This window comes from Corvus moneduloides, chromosome 1 (genome assembly GCF_009650955.1).
Source record: "Corvus moneduloides isolate bCorMon1 chromosome 1, bCorMon1.pri, whole genome shotgun sequence".
In the NCBI taxonomy this organism is placed as follows: domain Eukaryota; kingdom Metazoa; phylum Chordata; class Aves; order Passeriformes; family Corvidae; genus Corvus; species Corvus moneduloides.
Genome location: NC_045476.1, coordinates 147,815,234 through 147,841,725, shown reverse-complemented (window position 1 = coordinate 147,841,725; position 26,492 = coordinate 147,815,234). Strand labels below are relative to the sequence as shown.

Genomic DNA, 26,492 nt, shown 5'->3' with positions numbered 1-26,492 from the left:
CTTTCCATAATTTCCTTCTAAATGTGCTTTGCTGTATTTCAGATATAAATCAGCAGCATATGAGCCAAATCTGTTATCCCAATTTGCTGTCTGTACTTTCCCCAGACACTGGGAGCTGAATAATCATGTTATTATTTGTTTTCTTTCATATAGTTGTTGTCCAGAACTTGAAAGAAAAACCTGTTTGTGAACAACAGAGATTTGATCCATTGTTACAGCACCTCTTTCTGCTGTGGAGCTGGCAGTGGACTTGCATAATTACATTCTGAAATTAATAAAAACTTAAGGTAAGCCCATCACAGATAGAGATAATCTCTTACTTCAAAAAATGTATGTGTTGGATGGGTAACACTTATTTTAGACACTACCTGTTTTCTGTTCTTTATTTTATTAGAAACTATGAGTTAAGTGAAGCCGTTGAGTGAAAGCCTATTATTGTAATCTTATTTTCATTATTCCCTATTTGTATATATCCAAACTATAGGATATAAATGGTTGTTAACAATGAGAAGGAGCATTCATCTACTCTACACAAAATAGAAGTTTATCATATGAGATTGTTATTACTTTTCATGGATTCTTGAACTCTGTTTTTTGTCCCATGCTTTGGCCTTGGCAGACCAAGGGCTTTTCTATTCTGCCTGTTTGGATCCAAAATGTTTGCAGGGCAGAAATACCTTGCTGTCTGATGGAATACCATGCACTCAGGGTACAGCTCTTTCAGCACAGATGCAGCTTTGTTTTCCCTTAATTTTTCTCCACTGAAATCAAGTGGGGAGAGAGACTTCAAATGCCAGCATAATACTGAGGAGGCTTGAGGAGCTCTGATGAAAGAGGAATGATCCACGTGGCAGGTGTAACACGTGTTTGTGAGTGCTGCCCTGGTGCATTTTTGTGGAGTGTTGGGTGTTGTATTATATGCTTTTGGAAACAGCATCCAGTGGTAAGTGTGAGCACATGTATTTCAGCAGGGAAGTTCAGTGAGGTGGAGGCTAAGACTTGGAGTTCCACATGGCTGAAGGATGCTGAGGCCCTCTGGACCCTGCACTGGGCTGGTGCTCTGTCAGACACCAGTGCCCTGCCCCATGAGCATTTCCTCCCCACCAGCAGCCCAGAACCCTTGGCTGAGATCAGGATGTGTCCACTGCAGTGCTCTGCTTAGATCTATACATCAAACCATCAATAAGAGCACATATGTTATAAACTTCATAAAAACTCTCAAAACAAGCAGAAAAATTAACTATTTCACTTGATGTAGAAGACAGAGAAATGGAGGAGGAATAGGATAATTACGCATCTTCACAAAACAAGTAGCTCATCTTAGTGGTAGAAAATAAACACTCAGTTGATACAATCTAGAACTGTTAGGGAAAGCTGAAAGAGTGAAATTTGTATGGAGGAACTTAAGTGTGACTTGATAACATGTCTGGGATATCTACTCCAGTGTTTGACCACACTCAGAGTAAAAGTTTTTTTCTAATGTTTAAGTGAAATGTATGGTATTTCAATTTGTGCCCATTGACTCTTTCCCTGTCACTGAGCATCGCCGAAAAGAGCCTTGGAGCTTGTCTCTATCAGGTATTTATACATGCTGGTAAGATTCCCTGAACCTGCTCTTCTCCAGGCTGAACAATCCCAACTCTCCCAGCCTCTTCTCATGTCAGATTCTGCAGCTCCTTCATCACCTCTGTGGACCTGCACTGGACCACCCCAGCATGTCCATGTCTCTCAGGCACTGAGAGGCCCCAGCACAGTACCCCAGATGTATCCCAGATGTATCCCAGATGTATCCCAGATGTCCCAGGGCTGAGCAGAGGGGAAGGATCACCTTCCTTGGCCTGCTGACAATGTTCTGTCTAGTACAGCCCAGGAGGTTCCTGGCCCTCTTTGCTGCAAGCGGTTTTTGCTGCCTCGTAGTCCATCTGTTCACCAGGATCCACAGTGCCTCATGTCCCCAGAGCTGCTCTGAGGTCAGCCCCCACAACCTACCAGTGTATGGGGTTATCCATCCCATGTAGACAACTTGAGTTGGGTACAAACGAAAAGATTAAGAAACCTACTACCTGGGATTCACAAAAGTCACCAAGATCTGACTGGAGATTGAGCCCTCTGTCTTTGGGACAGTGGTAGAGCATTTACCTAAGAAATGAGAGGCATGAACTTGGCTTTAGTCTAGCTCTAGGGAGTTCAGCTTTTGCATATATCGTGATCCTCAGGAGACTGAGTTTCCTATGCATTACCTTGAGGAAAATCAGAGCAGATCAAGTAATTCTGCTCATCCTCTTGAGTCTGGGTTCAAGCACAAGTAGCAGACATCACCAGAAGAGCCAAGCAGTACCCAAGGAGTACAGGAACCAACTATGCTGATTGTAGTGACCAAAGAACAAAGTGGCTTCTGGTCTCTGCCCCTACTCCCAAGATGTGGGAGTTTTGCTTCTTTTTTATTTATTTGTTTATTTTGTTTAATGCTGTCAAATGTAAAATGCATAAATAATCCTTGTAGCAGGGACAGGGATTCACATGAATCCCCTCCCATTTAAACACTGTAACTACTGCTAGGCTACTGACACACTGCTCTTCCCTCAGGAAAAAAAGATTGCATTTTTTGGGCTCTCATTCCCCTACAGATGGCAAAGGATGTTGTTACATTTTCTGTCCATTGCCAAGGACAGCAAGACAAAAGGTGTGTATTCAAGTGGTTGTTAAAAAAATTTAAATTGCAGTATAATTATCTTGCTTAATATTTTATTAGAGTAGCAACAAAAATCCATTACAAATTACTCCCCACAGTAGCATGCATCCAAGAATTAGAAAATGTTTCTTTTGAACAAAAACTGTTTTACATTTATCAGTAGTACATTTCTCTGAACAATTTCACAATATTTTTTATAAACAAATGTACAAACCACATGAAGCGACAGAATGAAACCAGAATTACTCTGGGTAGGTGAAGAAGAAATTCCCTCTAAACCAGTTGCTCTTACATAGTTTGTTAGAATTCAAATTTCCAAGAGTCAGCTCCCAAATTAATGAATTCAGGAGTCCAAGTCACTTTGGCTGAGCCAGCTCGCTGGTGTTTGCTGTATCACTGTATCCCAGTAGTAATGAAAGAATCACAAGAAAACAAACTCTCATTTAAAAGAACAAAAGAGCAAAGAAACAATTCTGTCTGAAGAAGAGATAACAAAATACTGAAAGATCATTTTCAAATTTTACTGCAATTTGTAGCAAAAGAAACAACCGTACACACACATAGTGGAGAAATAAATAAACACAGGCAGCACTGTTGAAAGAATAATTTATCTTCTCACATTCTTGAAATAATGTTTTTTTTCCATGGTGACAATGCTTAGATCTGGGGGGTGTGTGTGATTTATTTTTAGAACACCTTTCTAAAAAAACAAACAAGAAAAAATTGTCAGCTTCCAAAGTGACCAATCCAAGCCTTCACAGTGTAGTTGGGGAGGTAGTTCTCCTGAAGTAGAATCAGTCTTTCAGTCCATTTTGTTGGATAAATGTTTTTGAAGGGATGCTAGTGAGAGCTTTATCATTTGACTTGTGTCATTCATTTCCACAGGAACATCACAAACCCATTTACAACACATTGGAGCTTCTTTGATATATCCTTTACTCTGAACTCAGAGAGGTCATGTGATAATTTGAACCAAAGTGTGTTATAAGTACACCTGACCTTTCTCAGCTGCACAATCTACCTTCACTGAAGCTTCTGAAATCTCATCATTTCAGAAAGGAAGCAGCATAGCTCCCTAAGCCAGATGCGAAGGCAGCACCTCTTCTGTTACATTCTGGATAAACTCCTAGATAAAAGTCCAGTAAGAACGCAATCCCTTACATCAAAGACGTTAAATAAGGATATAGGCATGGATTTCAATACTGCTACCAATCAGACAATTCTTTCAGACTAAATGCTGCAAAGGATTTGGCTATCCACAAAATAAATATACAAAGATAATTATACTACTGCAGTTAGTAGTTGACATCCAGCCACTTTCACTTCTAGCAAAAAAAATTAGATGTAATTATCAACAAGTTTAAAACCACATAATTTTTTAAAAAAATACATGCTCACATGTAAAATTTACATCTAGGTACAAGAAAAAAAGTTGATTGCTGTTCTAAACAGAAGGGCAAACACAGAAATTGTCACATTAGCATGATATCTGACAAAGTTTTGTAGTGCTAGCTGTATATCAGTATAAAATTAGCATGGATTTCACGACTAACATTTATAAAGATACAGTCACTTTATCATTTAAAATCACACTTTAGCTTAAATCCGAAATTTTAAATATTGCATTTTTGCACACAATTTTGCAATCATAATCATTTCTGTTAAATAAATATCAGAAAGAAATAATTCCTTTTCATTTTTGTTATTCCCGGTGATGGTGCATACAAAACCACCTACATAGATTTTAGCCCTTGATGAAGCATCACAAAGAATATGGGCTTAAATACCTCACCTGACTGTCTGGTGGAGCAGAGGCTGAGAAAGCAGATAGTTAATTTTTTAACAAAAAGGCAAATAAAGGAGAGAATTCACTGCTGGTACTGTCAGTCTATAAAAGCTGTAATTCAGTCTGTGCTCTGAAAGCACTGAAATAAAAGTATAAGTTTGTGTTACTGTTATTCTATGAATACTGAACTCAGTTTTTACCCAGCCAGTTGTGCTCCTCACCAGACAGCCAGGTTTCCATGGAATGCACTCTTTGCCTGCTGCTAGTCCTGCACATCTTGCTTTTTAAATAAGAAAAGCAACTTGTTCTAGCACCTCTTGAGAAATTCTGGAAAGTAGGGCCTGCTCCGAAAGCACTGAATAGGTGCCTGACTGAAAACAGCATGCGAAGAGCAAAAGGATTTCCAGGCTGCCTCCACAGCCTCTCCCTCCAGCTCAGACTGGGAATCAGCTCTCATAAGCTGCAAGCGGTGCTGGCTCATGGACACAAAGACTTTGCTCAGTCAGACACAGGAGCTTGCTTTTACTTTGAATGTCTCTTGGCTAAGCAAACATAAATTCCTGCGTAAGGTTCACAGATACTTTAATTTCTCTGTGACAGGTGCTTTGGAGGAAATGTTAAACAGGTTGTGGTATCTCTCCTTGACTTCCCCTTATCATGGCAAACTGTAGCTTTAAGCAAGTGTAAGCAGTAAAATGCCATAGAACTCTGTAATTTCACATCAAGCTCTACAAAGGAAAGGTTTGCACAAAATGTATGTCACAGCTACAGAATTTTATTTATGCGATTAATTGCTAGGTGGTATCCTTCTCTCTGACTCTTGAACCCTAGCCAATTTTGCTTGCTTGGCTGACACGTGACTTAATTTGTCATTTTACTTATTCCTTATTATTTTAAAAGCAGTCAGGACATCCCTGTTCCAGTCCTATGGGGGTTCAGACATCTGCACACAAACAGACCCCACTGCATGCGCCTGCCTGGTGGCCCGTGCTGCTCAGATAGACAACCTGGCAAGCTGGGAAATGCAGAGGATTTGGGAAAGATTGCAACATGGCCTGCATGTGATCTGCTGCTCCACACAAAGCTCTGCCAGCTTCTGGAACTTTGTCACACCTACACTGCTGGTTAAAACCTCCTTGCTGTTGGTCTCTTCTATGCCCTGTCATCACTCTGGCAAGCTGGAAATGATGCCATGATGATTTTTTGCCTTTTCTTTTATACCCCTCTTATACCTTTTTACAACTTCTGTATTCTTAGTGCTTTTTGCCTACATTCTTGGACTTGTTTGTTCAGTTAGGAGACTAAGCACTTTAGAAGCTTTGTAGGTAGGGGTTAGTATGCCCCAGAGCCCAAGGTCCTCTCCAGAACACATTCTGTAAACCAAGATAGAACCATCCAGGGGAAGGTTTCCTGGGGAGGAGGGGGCTCATTCAAGCCTCTCATTGGAGAATTTTTGATAGATATGCTAATTAGTAAAACCTATAATGTTATACCAGATCTTTTGAGAGTGAGCATTGCAGTGTGCATTTCAGTGCATTCGACTTTAACGTAGTGCACCTAAGGATCCTTAAAATAAATACCAAGGCAAAATCCCTTTTTCCCTTCTAACCATGTTTGACTCTTGATTTTAAGACCAGGAAAAGGCATCAGAAAGTGCCTGTGGAACTCTGCAAAGGTAAAACAGGAGTTAAAGCAAGGATGCAGACAGAGCAGGATACAGATTGTTTACAAAATCACAGACTCACAGAGCAGGTAAAGTCGTAAGGGACCACAGTGGATCATCTGGTCCAACCTCCCTGCTCAAGCAGGGTCGTCCCAGAGCACATGGCACAGGACTGAGTCCAGATGGTTCTTAAATACGTCCAGTGAGGGAGACTCCACAACCTCTCTGGGCAATCTGTTTGCTTCCTCCTTACCGTAGTGCCCAATAGAGTCCTTTGAATGCAGCAGACATGGGTTCAGGGTTCACGGTTTTAACATTCAAATCTGAGGCCTGTCAGGGTACTTTTAGCTCTCTTTAAGTTTGCAAATAGAGCTGAATGTTAGTGAAAATGGTTTGAATTGGCTATGTAGGCAAAAGAATACTGGATAGGAAAGCCTTACAATGCTGTAGAGGCTACCTCTTTCACCCACACTGGACAGGTTCGTGACTTTTGGGGATGGTCCTGTGCAGGGCCAGGAGTGGGACTCGATGATCCTTGTGGGTCCCTTCCAACTCAACCTATTCTGTGCTTCTGTGAATTAGGCTTTTTACAGGTTTTAAATGTCATGTACAAAAGCTGTGCAAAATGTTTGTGACAAACAGGAATACACAGGCACTTTCCTGAGCTTCTGCTGCACAGAAGGGAAAAAATATACTTCTAGCAAGAACAAGAGCTGTTCTAGAGCAATGCTAAAGCAATACATGTTATTTTGTCTGCAGCTGTATCAGGGAGACTACGGCCCCAGGCTGCTTATCATGGGCCTGTGTGGGAAGAGCAGGGAAGGGGCTATGCTGGCAAGTGAAAAGCCATGATAACTTCTCTTCTGACGCTTTATGACCAAAAGTATTCTAATAGATAAACCTTGAGACAAAAAAATTTAAAAATGTCATTTTTATCTGAATTTTCCTCTTTTCCCCAGGCGTTATTGATATTAAAGCTCTAAATCCCCTCTAGAGCTCTTAGACACAACTGGTATTGAACCAAGATAAAAGGAGCTGGTAAACACCTGTTGCATATTCTTCAATACCTGTCAAGTTCCAGCAGGATTCAGTAATAGCTGAGACTTACATTTAAAGTGATACATCTGTAAACCTGACTGCTGAAAAATATAAGATATTTTAAATGCTTCCTACTGACTTTTTAATTTGTTTGTTCCCTGCTGCAAATTCATTGAATGGTCTTCCTATTTCACGCTGCTCAAGGTAAAAATAAACCAAAGAAAGGAAAGATTTTGTGCCCTTTGCCATCAGATACCTGTTTATTGATTGCTATGATGGCTGCAATGAGATTTGCACTGATGTGGGATGAGGGAGTTACTGGCCAGTAATTACTACTATCAGCAGCAGTTTTGGCTGTTGGACAGGTCCTCCAGGTACTGGCCAGTGCAGCCACACATTAGAGCAGCTCCTCTCCTTCTCTCTCACCTCCACTGGGAGTATCATCCACTGCCCTGCTCTAAGCCCATGGATACGTCCTGGCAAGCCTTGCTCATTCTGCGATCACAGACCACTCTTCTGCCAGTTAATGGGAAGAAGGATTTAGGTATTCTACTGAAGCCACCTCACCTGCCTAAAGTTAGGTTGTGTTAATTACTTCATTCAGTTATCCTCAATAGTACACTCTTTTCACTCCCCAACACGCTGCATTTTCTTGTAGGGCAGAGGCAGGTATGTAAACATTTATGGCAGCTTCTGCAATTCTGTGAGCAGAAATGTCTGTACAATTCATACAAGTTGGTGGGAACAGAGCATCCAAACGTCTTATACGGCTGCGTACTCAGAACAAGGTGGGCCTCAGGCCTGAAAATGAGGAGAGAAGAAGCAAACTGAGAAAAAACTATTTTACACTCATCCCATCTGCAAAAGCAAATGAAAACTAAGCGTCTTTGTATTTTTAAGATCTAAAATGCATGGGTTTACGAACAGCATTTAGGTAGCATTTTGTGAAAAAAGCATCATGAAAACAGTAATGCGCATCATCAAGAGAACTGGGTCAAAGAGGTGTGCTACACGTGGGGATGCTTGCAGGTAGGACAGAAATGCAGGGTGCTTTCAGCAGTCTCAGAATCAGAGCACCAGTGTGTGAGAGAGCCTCTCCTTAGCGCCAGCTGTGTGGTGGCACCAGGCTGGTTAACCCCCAGCTGGAGTCAGGGGGAAGGCATAAGAAAATGACCCATTGCCCTCCCTGCAGCCAGCCAGAGCATGCCCAGAGGAATCACTGAGCTGAGACACCAACATCACCCTCCTGCCAGATGTGTACGTGAGACACCATGCCTGAGCGCCACTTTCTGATGCTCCACTAGAGCCCTCTGTTTTTCAGAAGGTAAGGCTTAATCTAATTGTTTCTCCCCATCCTTCCCCATGCTTCAGATCCTCCAAGTCCCATCATGCTTGGCACAAGGCACTTTGAAAACATTCCTTTCCAGAGCCAGGCAGTTGTCCCTCCCTGCCATGCCCTGTTTGGTGCATGGCCTGTCACTCTCAGCCTCTCCTGGCCCTCTGGGGTGCTGCCCCGGCTGAAAACTACCCCAGCACAGCCCCATGCCCAGCAACATGCTCTGGTTCTGGAGGGCTCCACAGCAGACACTGAAATGTATTAACTATTACCTTGGATGACAAACATGTATCACCAATGGACAATTTTGCAGAGGACAGGTAGGTATTGCTAATATCTTCTAGCTCAGTGCTGAAGTGATCGGAATCCTTGATGACGTTATAATTTAGGGCCATGCTGTAACTGGCAGGTTTCTTCTCCTGTTTCTGCTGGTAGTTGCAGAGTTTCCTGAAGGCTGCTCTGAATTTCTGGGACATGAGATTATAAATTACAGGATTGATGGCACTATTTAAATAAATACAGATTCTGCAAAATAGCAGGAACCAGTTTTCTTGGAAGGGTCTGGAGAGAAAGGAATTGACCACAACCAGGGTGCGGTAGGGCATCCATAGGAATGCAAATAGGATCACAACCACAGCCAGCATCTTGGTAACCTGAGGGAACACAGCAGGAGACAGAAGAGGGGCAGAAGGTTAATACTCCCCTTGGAATGGACAGGTGCATTCTTACACCTCTAGGGCCAAACCAAAACTATGGACAGATTCTTCAGTAGGAATTTCTGACAAATATTTGATTCAGAAAGGTTTTCTACAGTAGGAAGTACAAAATACCTTGGCTCCAAATTTGTCCTAGTTTTTGTTAAATTACTCTTTCCAGATGATACCCCAGTAAGCTGTCCTTAGACTTTTTCACTTCTCATGCTGGAAGGGGGTGTTGATTCAAATGGGAAAGAGAGGATCTAAAATAATTTTTTTAGAACCGCATAAGATCTCTTCCTTTAGATTAGTATAGCCTGAGAGTAATTGAACATGAAACCTTTTTAGCTTATCTGGTTTAACAGTCAGCCTAAAACAATTTCCCAAAGCTGAAAATAAGGCAAAAAAGAGAACAATTAGATTAATTACTATTCCTCAAATCCTCAATGTTTAATTAGATATTCATTATGTGATGTTTACTCTGAAAAGTCAAACAAAGTTTACAGAGCCAGGAAAAAAAGGATTATCAGCAAAACTTGATTCTTATAAGAACTTTACTCTGTTGTGTAATTTTGTTTTGAAAAAAGAAAATAACAACCTTTGGGAATACCCAGGATAGCTGAAATGAAGTGAATAAAAAATAATAAAAAAATTATTGAAACCAACTTTGAAAAGAGTCTTTCTTTTGTAAATAATTTAATTCTAGTGTAGACAGTATTCAATAGTCTCTACATTAAAGAAAGTTTGAAAGATGGTAATAAAGTAGAAAGTACAGAGAAATGTGACGTGGGATGATATGGTGGCACAGCCTCATGGAAGACAAGAGATGTGGTTAACTGTGTGAAATGGAAAGCATTGGCACATATTTTGGTGAGCTACAACTGCTTCTTTTGATCATAGATTGATAAGAGTTTCAAGAGGTGATAACTCCACTAAGGTCACTCACAAACACATGCTAGTTTTAGAAGTGGGTTTTAGTTTGAAGTTATGAAAGAGTATATCATTCTCATGTCTTCAGATAAGCTCATTATGTAGAAACCTGCCATTGCATTGCCTAATGAATGTATTTTCTCCTATCTATCTAGAAAGACACGCTTTTAAGCCAATTGTTGATTTTGTTATAGGTATTATAATAAAGAATGTGATGAAGATCAAAGTTACTCTGCAAATTGATGTATCTTTATCTATTTATCTGTCTTTAAATGTACCTATTCAAAGGCTGCAATTTTATTGCATAATTCTCCTCCCCTCACCCTTGCTTTTGATTTCTCTACAGCTCTGTTCAGTAGAAGTAAAAAATAAGACTGAGAAATACTACCTCCTTTTTTGTCACTAGACTGATACATTTCATTATGACTTCTAGACTGGTTTTTTATAATTTTTTGTGCACAGTCATTGTAATAAAGCAAAATACAAATGTGAATGTTCCAGGTAACTCAAAGGATGATCTCTCCTTATCTCCAAACCACTCCTAAAAGGGCCATTTCTGTGAACATGGTGGCACGGAGAGAGTTGACCCACTCTGACTCAGGAAGACTCAGGACTCCTCACCTCTGCCTCTGATCCCTCCAGTTCAGCTCCAGCCTGTGCCTCCAAACTGAGCAAATCCATTCAGTGGAGAACAATCACTCACTGTAGAAAATAATCCACATTTAAAGAGAGAAAGCTACCAGTTGTGGAGCCTGGATGAACAGTGGGACAGAGCCAAACCAACAGATGTATTCCATCAGCTCAGGCATTCAGTGCATAATAGCCTACACAGGCACCAGAACAGTTTGCTACCGGAAGCTCAGCAAGGCACTCTTTTATGGTATGTACCAGTCACTGGAAATTTCCATTTCTTCTGAGCGTGTCTTTCAGGAAAAATTGCTCAGAGGATCATTTGCAGTGTTGCAGCTATCAGCTTGAACCTGGACTAGAAGTCAATTATTCTTTCTGTCCGGGAGGGGTGGTAATTCAGAGTCACACAATTAACTCTGTACAGCAATGGAAAAAAGACTGTTACTCCTCAAGTGACTGTATCCCATATACCTCAAATATATAGATATATAAAATATATTATATATATGTATATATATATACATATTATTGTATATATATGTATATATATACATATATACATAATATATATTATATATACATATATATATACATATATATGTATATATATACATACATATGTATATATATACACATATATATACACAATATAGATATAATATATATATAAAATACATATGTATGTACGTATGTAGTGTGCAAATTATTAGCTGAATTTGTGTATATTGGCATCTGGATGAGCATTTTCCGTCTATCACAAGCTTCTACTGCTGAAAACTAAGCACTCTGTAGAGCTGGTTTTTATTTTGCTCAGGGCAATGAACCAAGGCATATGCTGCCACAGAGTCTACATTCAGTGCAAGAGAAGAGGCAGAACCTGTGGATGTCACCTCTTTGATGGCATCTCGTGGTGGTTCAGTCAGTGCAGGACAATGAGGAGAATTCACTATAATTTTAAACTGTCAGCAGTACATATCCTTCCAAAGCTGCCAAAAATAACAAATCTCTCACAAGATCTCTATTGCCAGGCAGAAATTTGGTTTCCTGATCCATCTGACCAGGTGTGGTTGTGTCACCCCACTGCAGGCTGAGGCACCACTCAGGGCTTCTGACACAAATTCACCTGAATTTGCTTTATAGGTGAACCTAGCATCTAAACACATGACTGAGGCCAAAGCTGCTTTCTTATCTACACCAAAAGGCTTTATTGCTGCACATAAATAGTATAGAGGAAAGTTTGGTCCTCTTTAAGTAAAATGCCATATCCTTTTTCAAATCACTTCATATGAAACAGAACTAAATATAACTTGGGAGGAGGCTAGTTATTTGACATCAGTGGAGTGCTAAGAGGACAAATTTTAAAAGAACATGCTTTTTATTACCTGTAAGCATATACCAAAGCTCTTTGAAAGCAGCAGCACTACATCCTCAATTCACTGCTTGGGTGAAGGCAAGCATACACTGATTGCTCTTTTCTGGTGCATGTGCATTGTATGTCCTATGCTCAGGGTACAAATTATTCTTAGTTAGGGAGGTTGAAAACATAATAAAAAGACTTTGAGCAATTTCAGCTTAGTCCAAATTTCAAGTGTAGTTTGAATAACAAAGTGCTTGAGATTGAATATGGTCCTGGCTGCATATAAATATTCTTCAAGCCCTATCTTTTTATTTCTGAGGATGTTCTAAAAAATATTTAAAATATATTTTACAGAACAGTGTCCCAGTATTTTAATTCTGAACTAGTATTCTCCTTTTCCTTTCTTCTCCAAAAGCTTGTCATTCTAGCGACATGTTTTTAAACATTTTCATTATCCTGTTACAAACAGTGTAGTATTTGCTTCCTTCCCCTTTGAATACTAATCTTTCTTACACTGATAGGTAAAAGCAATAGTCACTCTGGTGTTTTAAAGCTACGTAATAACATCTTTCTTCTTGTGCCTGGTGGTGTTCATTGCAAGTCCATGATTTCATAATCAAAAAGAAGTTGTGCAATGAGGAGGAGGATTAAATAAATAGAACGATTAAGGCCTTGATATATTAACACCACAAGTGAAGCCAGGTGATAAGATTGAGGATTTCATGTAAGCCATGCAAAACTTATCTTGCACTGCAAGCTAGAATCTCTGCTGTCAGAGAACAGACGGATTTCTCTGGTGAGCAGGTCATCACAGACTGCACCACTGTCTGAGAGGACTTTCTCTAGAGGGAAATCTACCTGTTACAACTGACCATGATGGCCACTATGACCTTAGATTATTTGATTGGACTGACCAACTAACTTTGTGAGATACACATACTGTTAAGTGAGCTGGATTCCATCTCAAGTATAAACCAACATGTTTGCTATGTAATGCTGCATTTATTTTTGTCAATCCCCTTGATACCTGAGAAAAGTAGGAATTCCTTTTGGGAAAGTATGAAACCTCCATGCAAATATGTAATTCAGTATTCATATTATGAATGGACAAGAAAAAGTTCTGGGATCTGTGGGCTGCAGGACCCACACTGAAACAGAGGAAAAGGGTGAGAAGGAAGGAGTGACAAGAGACCAACCTCTGCAACCCGACTGCAACACTCTCTGGCCTCATGCTGCTGGTTGTCACAGGGAAGGGACTGAGTGTAACTTGTGGCTATAGCAACGGGCAATAAATTGGCAATATTAATTTTCCCCAAGTCGAGTCTGCACAGCCCATGACAATAACTGATAGTTTGTCTGCCTGTCCTTATCTTGGATCATGAAGAATAAGAGTACTTCCCATTTTCTCCCCCATTCTCAGCAGGAGCCAACCCCCCTAGAGAAACATGCATAAATTTAATTTTATAGAAATGTTCTTGGATAAATATGAGAACTTCTACAGAAGTAGGAAGTGTACACCACATTTTCAGTCACTTTTTCTACAGATCACATGCTGGGTATTGTACACTACTCAATCCCTGTAATGTAAACACAGTTCTGAGAGGACACACAGACAGTTTCACATTTCAGCAGCACTCACTCTCAAACCAGACTGTATTGTCAGCTATAGATGTCCTTGTCAGTGTGGCAAGAAATTTTCCCTTCTGTGTCTTACTAACAGTTGAGAGTCTAGATTTTTTTGCATATGTACTTGTTTTTTCTCATTTTACACCACTGCCCATCTTTTGCATGCTGCTATTATACAAAAAAATATTACTAATGATGCCCCCCTAATCTTGCTTTGCTTCCTGTGTTGCACTATATGCAAATTCTAGCTTTACTTATAATGACGCCACTTTAATCCATCAGGTTACTTAGACTTTTAGGGAAAGTCTTGCTGTCTTTACAAGAAATGAAAGATATCACATTATAATCACTTTTTGGTTTTATAATATAACAGTGTCCATATTAATCAGTGTTCAATGGACAAGATTTTTCTGTTTTTCATGATACTAAGCACATGTAATCAAGCATAGAGTGATATTAAGAACTTGAAGAGCAGATTATCTTCTTCTACTAATTAATGGACAAAGAAAAACAACCTTAAACATTTCCTATCTGACTATTAACTATAATTTGCAACATACTTAAATATAACCTAGTCCATGTATTTCTGTTGTGTGTTTCCAAGCAGAGCTCTAGTGCTCTCTGAGGGCTCAGTGCTCTAGAAGGCAGCTCAGTTAACTTCTGAGGTCCATGCCATCTCTGTAATAAGAGAACATGGTCCCTCCCATAAACAGTAGCAATTGACATGAGATAAGAATATAAAGAACACAAAGAATATCCCCAGAGCCAGCTGCAAAGGATGCGCCCTGTGTTCCCTGTCACTGCACTGGCTGTGCTGCCTGCTGCATGCTGTGTGGTTTACTGCAAATAGCCAGCAATTAATCCACTAACTCTATTCTACTGGTATTATTACACACAGCAGCATACATATTCAACAATATAAGAAGAAGCTAGTCAAACTTGTGCCTCAGTTTTGGGCCATCAATACATAAAAATATTTTACAAGAGACAGAGTAATAAAGATATTTAGCATTTACAAAGCAATTTATGCACAGACTTCCTTAAACAGACTTTTCACAGGAGAGTTAGAGACAGGAAAATTTACAACTTGACTGCATTTGCTGAGTGATAGTGCCGTAGCTGGGACTCAACCTCAAGTCTCCCAAATTCCCAGGCTACTTCCTTCTCTTCAGATCTCAAAAGTAAGTCAAGAGTCACTTTTTATATTTGGTGAGATTACTAATAGGCTGTAAAATAAAGAAACTATAGTTAAAAATGTTTCATTCATAATTGATACTTCCTAATTGCATTTTGATAGAGGAAAGAAAATATTGTTTCTTTTAATGGTCCTTGCAGTGTGTAATAACGTATAGTCAAGAAAAAAAATACATATTTATATGTGTATATGTGTATCACAGAATTTAAAATTGACTACTTAGAAAAAAGGAAGAATTTATTTTACCTCTTTCCACAGCTTCAGACAAGTGAGCTTTGGAACAAGTAGTTTAGGATTCAGAAAGCCATTTCAAATAGTTGTTCCTACCTGCTTTCGAGAAGCAATAGTGCTATTGAAACTCCTGTTAGTCATCTTGGAATTCACAGGCTTGTTTTGGTGAGACATAACATTCCTCCAGGTCTTAGAGTTTTCTTTTGAATCTGAAGGGATGGGGTTCAAAAACAGTATTCTAGCAATCAGGCCATAGAGGACAGTTGCCAATACCATTGGCACAACATAAAATATACCAAAGTCCATCATGTAAATAGGAGAGTAATAACTCCTGGACACCTTGTAGCCACAGGACACAACAGTAGTCTCTTTGTAGGCTACTGTATTAAGGTCTAGCAAGAAAAACCAGAGCATACAGTATATGGAGGTGAAAGCCCAAACAAAAATAATGATCTTTTTGGCTCTTGAAAAAGTGCATAGGAATTGAGCTTTGATTGGGTGGCAGATGGCTATGTACCTCTCAATGGTGAAGGCAGCAATGGAAAAAGAAGATGCATTGATTCCCAGGTACTGGAGATAAGTGATGCAGAGACACCCAATGTAGCCATACACCCAGGATCCATACAGGCTTTCTGTGATGTTGGGTAGTCCTGCAGCCACAAGCACCATGAGATCTGCCACGGCCAGACTCACCAGATAGCAGTTAGTGGGAGTTCTCATGTGCTTGGTTCTGAGGACCACCAAAACCACCATGATGTTGCCCACGATGCCCAGCCCGCAGATGAGGAGGACCAAGAGGATGGTAACCACTTGGTATTCAGCTGTAATGAGCTCCTGGCTTGATAGTGGCAGCCCAGTCTGGTTCTGCTCATCTCCTGTGCCATTCTCCATCTTCACCAGGCCACTACTGCTTCTGCCCAGCACCCGACCTCAGCACCTGCTCCCCATGGTCCCCTGCAAAAGGGTCAGTGGAGCTGAGCGTGGGTGAGCTGCAGCCCCAGAGCACGTTCTCCATGTACTCACAGTCCCATTCCTGTACCGTCCTCCACTTCCCCTAAAGCAGCACCTGGACTTTCAGTCCTTGTAAATTCAACTGTCAGACGGGCTAATCCCTCTAAGATCCCAGCTCACTTGCACAGGCTAAAAGGCTGTTCTCTCGCAGCTGGTTTGAGGCATTCATGAAAGCCCAGCCGGTGGAGGCGGGAGTTTCCTGCCTGCGGCGGTGGGAAGGGCAGAGTTCTCCTGCAGCGCCGGCTGCTGAGCTCCGCCCGGGCTGAGCCCATCCCGTCCGGCAGCCTCCAGCCGCACCGCGGGCCAGGAGGAGCCACAGCGCGCCGAGGGTGGATACAGAGCGGGGGGCGAAAGGAGAGGGATTTGTGAAGTTTTCCTGCTTCACGCTGCTCTCGCTCTCTGCTCTCAGACAGCTATCATGACAGTATTGATCATATTGACCCACGCTGGCAAACAAAGGAGAGATGACTGGCAACAAAATTGCACCGATTTTTTAAAATTCTGACTGCCCGCATGTCCATGTCCATGTGAAAGTAACGGCGATTTACGCTTGCCTCCTGCTTTGCAAGGAGCTGTAGTAGTGCCTTCAGGGCTTTACAGAAAGAAATGCATCCCAGCTTTTGAAAACAGCAAGAAAAAATGTAGGTTTTTTATACTTAAGAGAAAATTCTCTTCAAAACCTCTATTGCTACAGCTGTCATCACTCCTGAGCCCTTTTCAGCTGTTTTTTGAATTGCAGCAGAGCAACAATAAAATGATCACAGCACAAATTGCTTCTTAACGAGACAAGTCACACACGTGTGCATATGTGTGCATGCACACAACACACACAATGTCACTAATCTACCACTCTTTCCTCAATGTAGATTCTCCTCTGGTTGAATAAACTTCTCTATGTTCAGTCAGGTTGTGTAAAACCACAGACAAATCAAAGACTGGTGGAAATGACTGTTTTGAGCAGCACAGATGAAGCACTACCAATTCAGTAGCCCCGCTGCGCCTGGGCACTGTGCTTTCCTGTCTCGCTTGCTGGCAATCTAAACACCTTAGTGAGAGAAACAATAGCAAACCTTTCAGTAAGGCTCTGTGAAAGTGCCCTTGTCAACTCCCCATCACAGTCCCTCAGCCCATCATTTCCCCTTATACTGTTGTGTTAAAAGTTTGAACAGCAAATTTGTCTTTAAATCCCTTAGTTTTCTGCATTTAGGGCAATTGTTTTTGCTCTTTGCTCAGGAAGGGTTCAACAAAATAAATTGTTGCACAACTGAGGAAAGGCATCTTGGATTTTGAAACAGACTGTAGTGCTTAGCACCAGCACATGGGATGATGTTTGCAAAACTAGGATTTTAAGTAGACTTAAACAACAAGTGGAGACAAAAAGAGGGTATCACCTGAATCAGAGCTGGAAATCAGACTCAATTCCAAAAGCTTGAAGCCACTCAGTTGAGTTTTCCAGTAATTTTTTTTCCATCTGCCTTTTCACATTTCTGTTGTGATCACATACTTTTTATCTGTAGATACAAAAATACTTAATGAAGTAAAGCAAATATAATTTTTCCTATTTAATAGATTAAGAAACAGAGGTGAAAAGAATTAGATTGCTTTGACAGTGGTATTGCAGTGGGCTGTGGGAAAATGAAGGTTGCTGATTACTTGACCAACAGTTTATCAGCAGAAACATATAATCTTGATTGTCCTTCATACCGTCTGCAGATCCTCTTAAAGAGGAAGAAGGTCAGCACGAGCATAATGCCTGGGTGTCATAAAAAAGATTCCTTCCAGCCCTTTACACTCCACAATACTTTGTCCTTCAAAATGGACAGGTTTCCCCTTAAGAATCCATGCTTTCAAAGCTGTGTGACTGTAGTGGGGGCAGCCCCAGATGTTCAAGCCCACAGCATAAAATGCACCACGAGGGAGCCCAGGACTGAGAGACCACAGAGTCAGTGTCAGCACTCACGGCCCCAGCAGGGATCAAACCCAGCAGAGCACTGAATCGAAGTTCATACCAGCAAACTGAGTGAGATGGCCCAGTGGATAAACTTCTCAATCCTCAGGGACCTCAGATGAATCAAAAGTTTTTGGCACCTCCATAGACTGATTTCTCTTTAAGGGGTGACTGATGCCTTTCTGCCACACTGTCACACCATGAAGTCTTGTTGCTCATGTTTCTGTGTATCCTGGTAACTTATGTAGGCAATGTGCATGGTCTGATTCGGGCTGAGAACTACCACGTCTGAGAGCATGTGTTTGCAGTGCAGGAGGCAATGGCTGAGGACATGACATGCAGAGAAGCTGTGGAATATTTAAAAGGCCAGGACTTTGAAGTAAATACTGGAGCTCTGGAATATGTGCAAGACATATATTATCTGATGCTTGCCTCATTCCTCTGCATCTGCTACTGCTCTCTGTCAGAGATAGGATAATCTGTCTTGTCTTGGTCACTTTTTATGACCTTTTGTCAAGTGTTGCATTCTGGTAGTGAAAAAGGTATAGAGCTGTAACCGTATGGCTATAGGGAAGTATATCTACAGTAGGCATTCAGAGGATTTTATCAAAATCAAAATTCTAAGTATTTTATCAAAAAGTAAGTATTTTATCAAAGTATTTTATGAAAATACTATCAGTATTAACATCCTATATGAAACATTTCCCTTTTCTTTTAATAAAGTACTTCCACAACCTACAATGTTTCTGTAAAACCTGCAGTAATTGCAGAAGGAATTTCAAGACTGGAAATATATATTTTGTGTAATTAGAGCATCTGGTGCTGTGGATTTCACTGAAACATCACATGATGCACTTTGCCCAATACATTCAAATTATCCTTTCAACATGATTATCAGTCAGAGATCAGATACTGGATCTCAGAATCAGTAAAAGGCCAATCTTTTCTCCCAGCTGATGCTGTGTTAATGCAATTCTCAAAATATGCTGGCTAGTTTCAAAGGCAGTTCAGCATGAATACATGCAGGGCCAGCAGCTGTGCCAGGGAAATTTTGAGAGCAGATGGACTAGAGATCACTGTGAAACTTTTATTGCATATCTGTTACTCTATTTTATACCTGTACCTGTTGGTCCAGCATCAGTTGACATTGCATGTAGAAATGAGGACAGACAGTTTGCAAGTCAACAACAAGGAGAAAAACAAGCCCCAGAAATGTGCTCACTTTTGCCAATGCATTTCTGTTAGTACAACTGTTGGGGTAGGAGGGAGAGGGGAAGGCATCATGTTGACACCACCTGTGCTACGTACATTTAGCCAACAAAAACTTCTTGTCCAAATTTTTTTCTCATTTGTCTCAACTAAAATGTGTCTCTGCTCACTTGAGTCACAACAAACGCATAACAAACTGTCTGATAGCGTTAAATGCATGCTGAGGTGGAACACTGAATTGTTATAAACAGTTTACTCCACTAGTTATAAATTAATCTTAATTCTGTTTCTCTAACTCAGATCACTTCCCCAGTGGGTCTTTTCTGTTTTGATAAACGACTCCAAAAAAATGGCAATTTCATACTCTATTACCTCCTGTACTCAGAGTTCATAAAAAATCACAGCTAAGTTTGATTCTTTAATCTGCGTCCACCTCTGATGGAGCACAGAGCACTTACTGCTGTACAAATGCTTCCAAGGCTGCATTTTTTGGAGAACAGAAGCCACTATTGGTAATGGCTTTATTGCCATTCACAGAAGGCCTTTTAAAGTTTGTTACTAGCTACTGGCATGATCAGCTCTAAATGTGTTTGGGAGATTTATGCCTGACATGGTTAAATATTGTACCAACTGTGGTCAACTAGAATTTATTCTACACCTGCTGTTCCATGTAGCTGTGGTTTTGTGCTGATGTAGTGAACCCATGGATAAGTGTTTGGCTTGTGAGAGAAACCTGCACATGGAAAAGCCTTTTGTAAGCAAAGATTGTAAGGGGACCAAACATATTTTCTGTGAAATAAATCTCCATACACAAGGCAGGGATCCTTCTTCCTAACTTATTTTCTGTTGCCTGTCAATGGAGAACACTGAACTACTGCTGAAGCCCTGGGTGGGTTTTCAAGAGGTGCCTAAGTAGTTTAGGACTTATGATGGGTTGGAGATCATAACCATGTCTGACAAATGCTATTTGATTTAAGGGCTTTTAATATCCATGAGAGTCTAACTCTTGTTTCAAAGGTGAGGATTTTTGTATCATATTCCTTTTTCTGTAGTCTTCATCTTGGACTGGTGTTGGTTCAAGGCAAGTGATAAGGAATCTTTAATTTACTTATTCTGAAAACACAATTGTCACAAAAAGTATGAAAAATGGATTTAAGCAATCAGCTGGCTCACATGGGAAATTTGGTTTATCTCTTGCCTGTCAACAAGGTCACTAGATACTGTGGTTTGTTGATACAGATCTGGTGGGATCATGTGGCAAAGGAGGCTGGAAGAACTTTAAGAGGACTTGCAAAGCAGTTGACAGCTAAGGACTTTTTTCCTTGATGATAATAACTCAAAAAAATCTTAGAAAAAGGTAATAGAAAAAGAGGGTCAGGGACAGCAACTCTTAGCTCATGTATTTATCAGGATGGGTCCAGACAAAGAGCAGTCCAACAGCTCCCCAGGTAAGGAGGGAGAACATCAGATCAGTTTGAGCCTTCTGGGTCCAGATTCCTAACTGATATAAAGCTTGGTGACTTTTTCCTAACCAGCAATAAAAACCAGAATTATACCAAAAAGCATGTAAGCATCTGGTGTTTGACTAACCAGGTGTGCTCAGTTTTTGCTGTTGATCCCCGTAACCACGGTAAAAGATGTGAGCTGTCCATGTGGAAAATGGAAGGTGTGATCCCCGCAAGGTCTTTACTAGAGCATGGCAAAAAGCCTTGGGAAAAGGTTTCTGTCAGTCTGGTTGGTGGTGGGTGGCTGGTTGTTCAAATGCAACATGGAGCAGGCTGAAAGCTCTTACTACAAACATAAGAAAACAATATACTGTTCTACATCCCGGGCTCCATGTTGTGTGCCCTATTATGCAAAGGCAGTGGAAAACAGGTTTATACCATGACTTCATTCACACACCCCTCCCATCATTAGATGGGAGCATTGCTGGAAGGGCACAGAACTACTGCTATAGCTGAGTAAAGTGATCTCTAAGAATGTTTTGTGTAGAAACAAATACAACCAGGATGACTGAAACAACTTTCAAATTTTCTTCCATCCTAGTAAAGTATTTTTGTTGGGAAGAAAAAACAAAATCGGGAGTTGCATATTGTAATTTCAAAACGTTGAAGTATTTTCAGTAGTTCAAAAAATAATCATGTTCCACAGTTGAAAATGTTAATCTATTTGTTCATAGCTTCTGAGCTTCATAAAAGTTTTGAAAACAGCTGTTTTTATTTCACTTCAGTTAATCTTTCTCAGCATGTTTGCTCTCTAATGCAAAGAGCGAATCACAAAATCACTCATTTATATTTAAAAGTAGAACAAACAGTAGAATTGGAAATGCAGTAGAGCCAGAGAGTGGTGGTTGTTGTTAGAATTAGGATGAGTCCATGGCAAAAGATGCAGGAATGCCTTCTCTTAGGCCTGTACCATATTAGAATCTAGCCTGCTGATTTTCATTCTGCTATGAGAAAGGAGTGAGGCTTATGCTTCTTCTGTTCCTTTGTTCAACCTCAGTAATTCCCAGAGGCTTTAACAAACTTCTGATACATTTGACAGACAGGTTATCAGTCTCAAATATATTGAGGCCGGCAAATATTACAAGTATGTACATAAAGGACAGAAGGTTACAAATGTGTCTGGAATGGAGTAAGTTTGGAACAAGGGCATCAGAAAACAAATACAGGGAAAAACCATCACACAAACCATAAAATAGAGGAGAAACTTGGATTAGAATTCGTGTCTTGTTAGACACCAGAGAATTTAACCAAAAAGATGCATTTCTGCCAAGAGCCAGCTACTTTTTTCTGCTGCTCTGACAATTACTCCATTGATTTTGTAAGAATAGGCTTTAAAAATACATTGAGATGTGCAATCTTAAGGGCAATGCAGTGACTTACCCATGTGAAATAGCTAATTAAAACTACCACAATGATATCAGATGATCAGAGGAACAAAAGACTGAGATTATTAATTAGAGATGAGCAAATAAGTCTAAATCAAAACCTACTCAAGCAGTAATACTGTGGGATAAAGCCAAAAAAATGCTGTTTTCTTCCTGGAGATTAGATTTTGTTCTGTTTTGATCTTTTATTGCTTAGAATTCAGCAGTGCAAAAAGTGGCAAGTTTGGTCCTTTTGGACCTCATTCATTTCTGCTCTAATTGTATTGGGAATGAGTGGTGAACATGTAGCTAACATATGAAAATAGCTTTAATTCATTGTATTACACTACTGCTATAATAATTTCCTTTATGCAAAGTAAATATCTTCATTAGGAGAATGCAAGACCACAGTTTTTGGATGTATTGGATATATTTATATACATTATTATGGAATTAATAATTAATTAAGAGTTGATGCATTAATTTACCAGACCGTAAAAGCATGCTTTTGTTAATGGATAGCATAGTTTGAAAGACAATTTCCTAGCACACGCAGCTCTTTCCCTCTGCTCCCCCCTCTCTCTCATCCTTCTTTCTCCATAAATCCCTTTATGACTGTGTGTGGTACAACACAAAATTCCACGAGGTTTTCCCCCTTGCCCGTATCTCTAAAGTCCTGTTACATTTTGTGAACATTTTTCATAATCATCTTAGCAGGGAGGATCAGAGGCTACGCTGTCAGAGACACGTTCACAGCTGGAGACCTGTCCCTCTCCTCAGCTGCTCCCAGCTCAGCAGGTTGGAGCAGGAAGGGAGAAGTGTGTCATGGTTTCACCCCACACCCACTCCATCAGCCCCCCCCGCCCCTCCCCCACGATGTGACACGGTCGAAGCTGTAACAGGCACATTCTTACCTGTTCGGTTGCAAAGCTGAAGGCAGTGAAAACACTGGGCAGAAATACCTGCTGAATTGACTTCAGCCTGGTATCACTCCCCGTGGAGGTTTAGCTGACTATAGTGCTCTACCTTCTGTTTCCAAAGTGATCAGTTGCACAGCGGGGTGTTGGTGGCTCAGGTGTAGCTTAAACATATCAACAGAGAAGGTACAAATACAAGGCAGCAAAACATCTCAAATGGGACAGAAAGTGAAGAAGGGCTGTAAGATCCTGAGCTCAGTCACTGAAACAAATGAGCATCACTGCAATCCCTAGCAGCCATTCCAGTAATTTTATAATGTATGGAGATTTAAGAGCTCGGTGGAGCTGCTCCTCATTTGTTTCTTGTTATCTTTTGATATATCTTCAAGGTGAACTGCCAGACTCAGCTGTCGTGTCTTAGTAAGGAGTTGTTACCAGAAAAATTTATGTTAGAGCCACAGACTAAAATCAGCTCTCCATAAATACAAACAGAGCAGTAACAGGGAGCCATAGACTCCCTCCCTGATGTTGCTTTGTACTTGCACAGTGTGCATGTTTGATGAATGAGGTCATGAGAGCACGTAAACAGCAGTTCCTGTTATTTGCCAGTATAATGGGAGAATAAATGGCTTTACTGAGAAAAAGCAACCATCAAGAACAGGTTCAGAATGCATGACATATCACAGAAGGGATGCTTCACACTACAGATTTTTACTTCACATGTGTAGTCTAAAAGGGTTAATACCATTTCTGAGGACAGGGAGAAAAATGGGAGTGGAATAAAACAAGGAAGAGGACACAAGAAACAGTGAGTGAGGACACGAGTAGCCGTGATAATGGATGTAATAGTCTGAAAGAAATGTTAATCCTGTGCCTGGCTGATCATCATCATCATCTAAATTGCTGGCAGAGCACCAGCACAGGCTTTTACTGTAGAGACCCGTGTGAAGCCCAGCAGAAGCCCTTGGAACAGGGCTGGGAATCCTGATCTCCCCATCATGCCAGAGAGTCCTGTTCTCTTGTGCTTACATAGAATCCAGCACTTCACCTCCTCCTGCTTTGCCTCCCGCTGGCCCTCCAGGAAATCCGGAAATGTTCTACAGATGGGAAAGGATTGCAGGAGAAGGTGCTTTGCTCCACACCCTGCTCATGCCTGCCTGCTCCGGGCTGCACAATAGCAGTGCGGGACAGTGAGGGACACAGCACGCAGCTGTCCCATGGGTGCAGCCCAGAAGTGTCCACCCCTCACCTGGATCCCTCGTGGACAATTTCAGTCTGACATCAGCTACTAAGGCAACTTTAAGAAACAGTCTGGCTGTCCCCACTGCCTTCTGCAGAAGGCTTTGAACCAGCAGCAGCAGAAGGGGATGCTAAATAAGGAAAGGGGATGCTAAGGAAAGCTGAGAGGAAGAGATGTGGGGGATAAGCAGCAGGGAAGGAAATATAGCTGAAGGCTATTTTTTAAGAGACACAGGAGGGATAAGAAAGCCACATAAGTCAAAAAATAAAGAAGCTGGGAAAAGAAAAAAACAAAACCAAACCACCACTGGGTACCCCCCCCCCCCCCAACCCAGAAAAAAAAACTCAACAAAAGGACAAAAGGCTAACTTGGCTTGGGACTGGGTCTTGACAGCAGCACTGGAAGGAGACCAAGCTGTGGGTGTACTGAAGGAGAGAGCACCTTCTTGATGATTTGCTGTACAGAACAAAGCCAGCAAAACTTCCCATGGGTCTCCCAGGGACTGGGGACAATTTCTTTCCCCCCTACTCACCCCATCCACATTTGCAGGCCCAGCCCCACCACAGAGGATGATGGAGAAAGATCTGGAAGGCTGATCAGCCTCGAGAAACACAGCCCACTACCATATAGAGGACAATCCTCAGCATTCCACCTGGAATGAAGAGATGGAAGTTTTGCTCCTCAAAATTAATAGTAAGTCAGTGGTACTGGGTCAGGTTGGGCTGTTTAGCCACAATAACACTGCAGTGCAGGTTCCATGGAAAACTGTTTGGATGACTGATTTGGAGACTCCAAACCTGGAGGTTTTCAGAACTTGCCTAGGTGAGGCCCTGAGCACCCTGATCCACCTGTGAATGCTTTGCACAGGAGGTTGGACTAGATGATCTCCAGGCTTCCCACCTGCCTATTTCCTTGACTCTAAAGGGAGATGCTGTAAAAGACTCTGGTGTATTGCTGGCACCCAGGGACTGGGAGGCTGTGCCAGGACCTGTGTTTGGCTGCAGAGCAGGTTGGACCAGGGCAGGATCTGATTCCATTACCTCTATAGTAGGAAGTCTGACATAGTAGAGTAGCACAACCAGAATAGTAAGGTTAGGGTTTGTATAAATCTGGATGGATAACATTCTGGGGTTTTCTCAAGCTCTTGTTATTTTTCATTTAAGTGACAAGGAACAATTAAGTCACAGATTGGTGACAAGGCTTGGTCATTATTAAAAACATGCTACCTTAGCAAGTCAGTTAAGTGACAGCCCTGTTCACGCACACACAAGATGCAAGGACCATGCAAAATGACATCCAACAAAAAAACCCTACCTTTACCTAACACAGACCACAAAATCTGAAATACAGTTCATATAAACAAGCAGTTCAGAAGCCCAGAACTTAGACTAAACAAGGACAAAATATGTCTCAGAATAAGCACTGCTAAGAGAAGGTGAGAATTTGTGACTCTTGGCCCCAGCAGTCATTGCTTGCACAGGTAACCCTGAGATGAAGAAGTAGCAAGAATTTTGAGGTGGAATGTTAGTTGTATAGGCTTATGTCTTCATTTAACACCCCAAGAAACAAAAGCTCTTTTAGCCGATTTCAAACAGGTCTTGTGAATCTTATAGTCACTTCACACTCACAAAACTGGACAACACAAAGAAACAAGCCCTAAAAGCGCTTTTTTTTCTTTAGCATGGACTAAAATAGCATTTTTTTCCAAGTTGCAACATATTCAGTTTCTCAACCAGATTGTTAGTTGCCATGACCATTTGCAATCATAGAAGTTGTTGGTCTTCCTTAGCATTTCATACTATTGAAAAGGTTATTAAGGAAAAATATATAGTCCTTTAATTCACTGTAATACTTTTTGATGGAATCAGCTCATAAAGGCGGTAGGAAACCTTGGAATAACTGCACATGACCTAGCATTGTGCAGCGTTTGAGGAGAGGTGGTATATACACCTTTTGTTAAAATGGTGTCTAGGGGAGGGGTCATAGAGCTCTTTGGAGGGAACAGCACCAAAGCACCCGGCTCCCAACAATGTAAAACAGAGAATGAATGTAAAAGCTGTATCAAATCCACACCTAACGTCCTGAAGCCCCAAATATTTAAAATTAAGTTTAAAAATTA

At 41.0% G+C, this 26,492-nt stretch overlaps 1 protein-coding gene across 1 annotated transcript; it reads right to left on the bottom strand.

Annotated features, from left to right (window-relative positions):
• Positions 1-6,055: 6,055 nt before the first annotated feature.
• Positions 6,056-16,442, bottom strand: TRHR (thyrotropin releasing hormone receptor). Its single transcript, XM_032131609.1, has 3 exons — positions 15,276-16,442; positions 8,788-9,168; positions 6,056-7,980 (listed from the first exon to the last, which is right to left on the bottom strand). The coding sequence occupies exons 1-3, from the start codon at positions 16,068-16,070 to the stop codon at positions 7,975-7,977; spliced, it is 1,182 nt and encodes a 393-aa protein (XP_031987500.1). The 5' UTR covers positions 16,071-16,442; the 3' UTR covers positions 6,056-7,974.
• Positions 16,443-26,492: the final 10,050 nt, after the last annotated feature.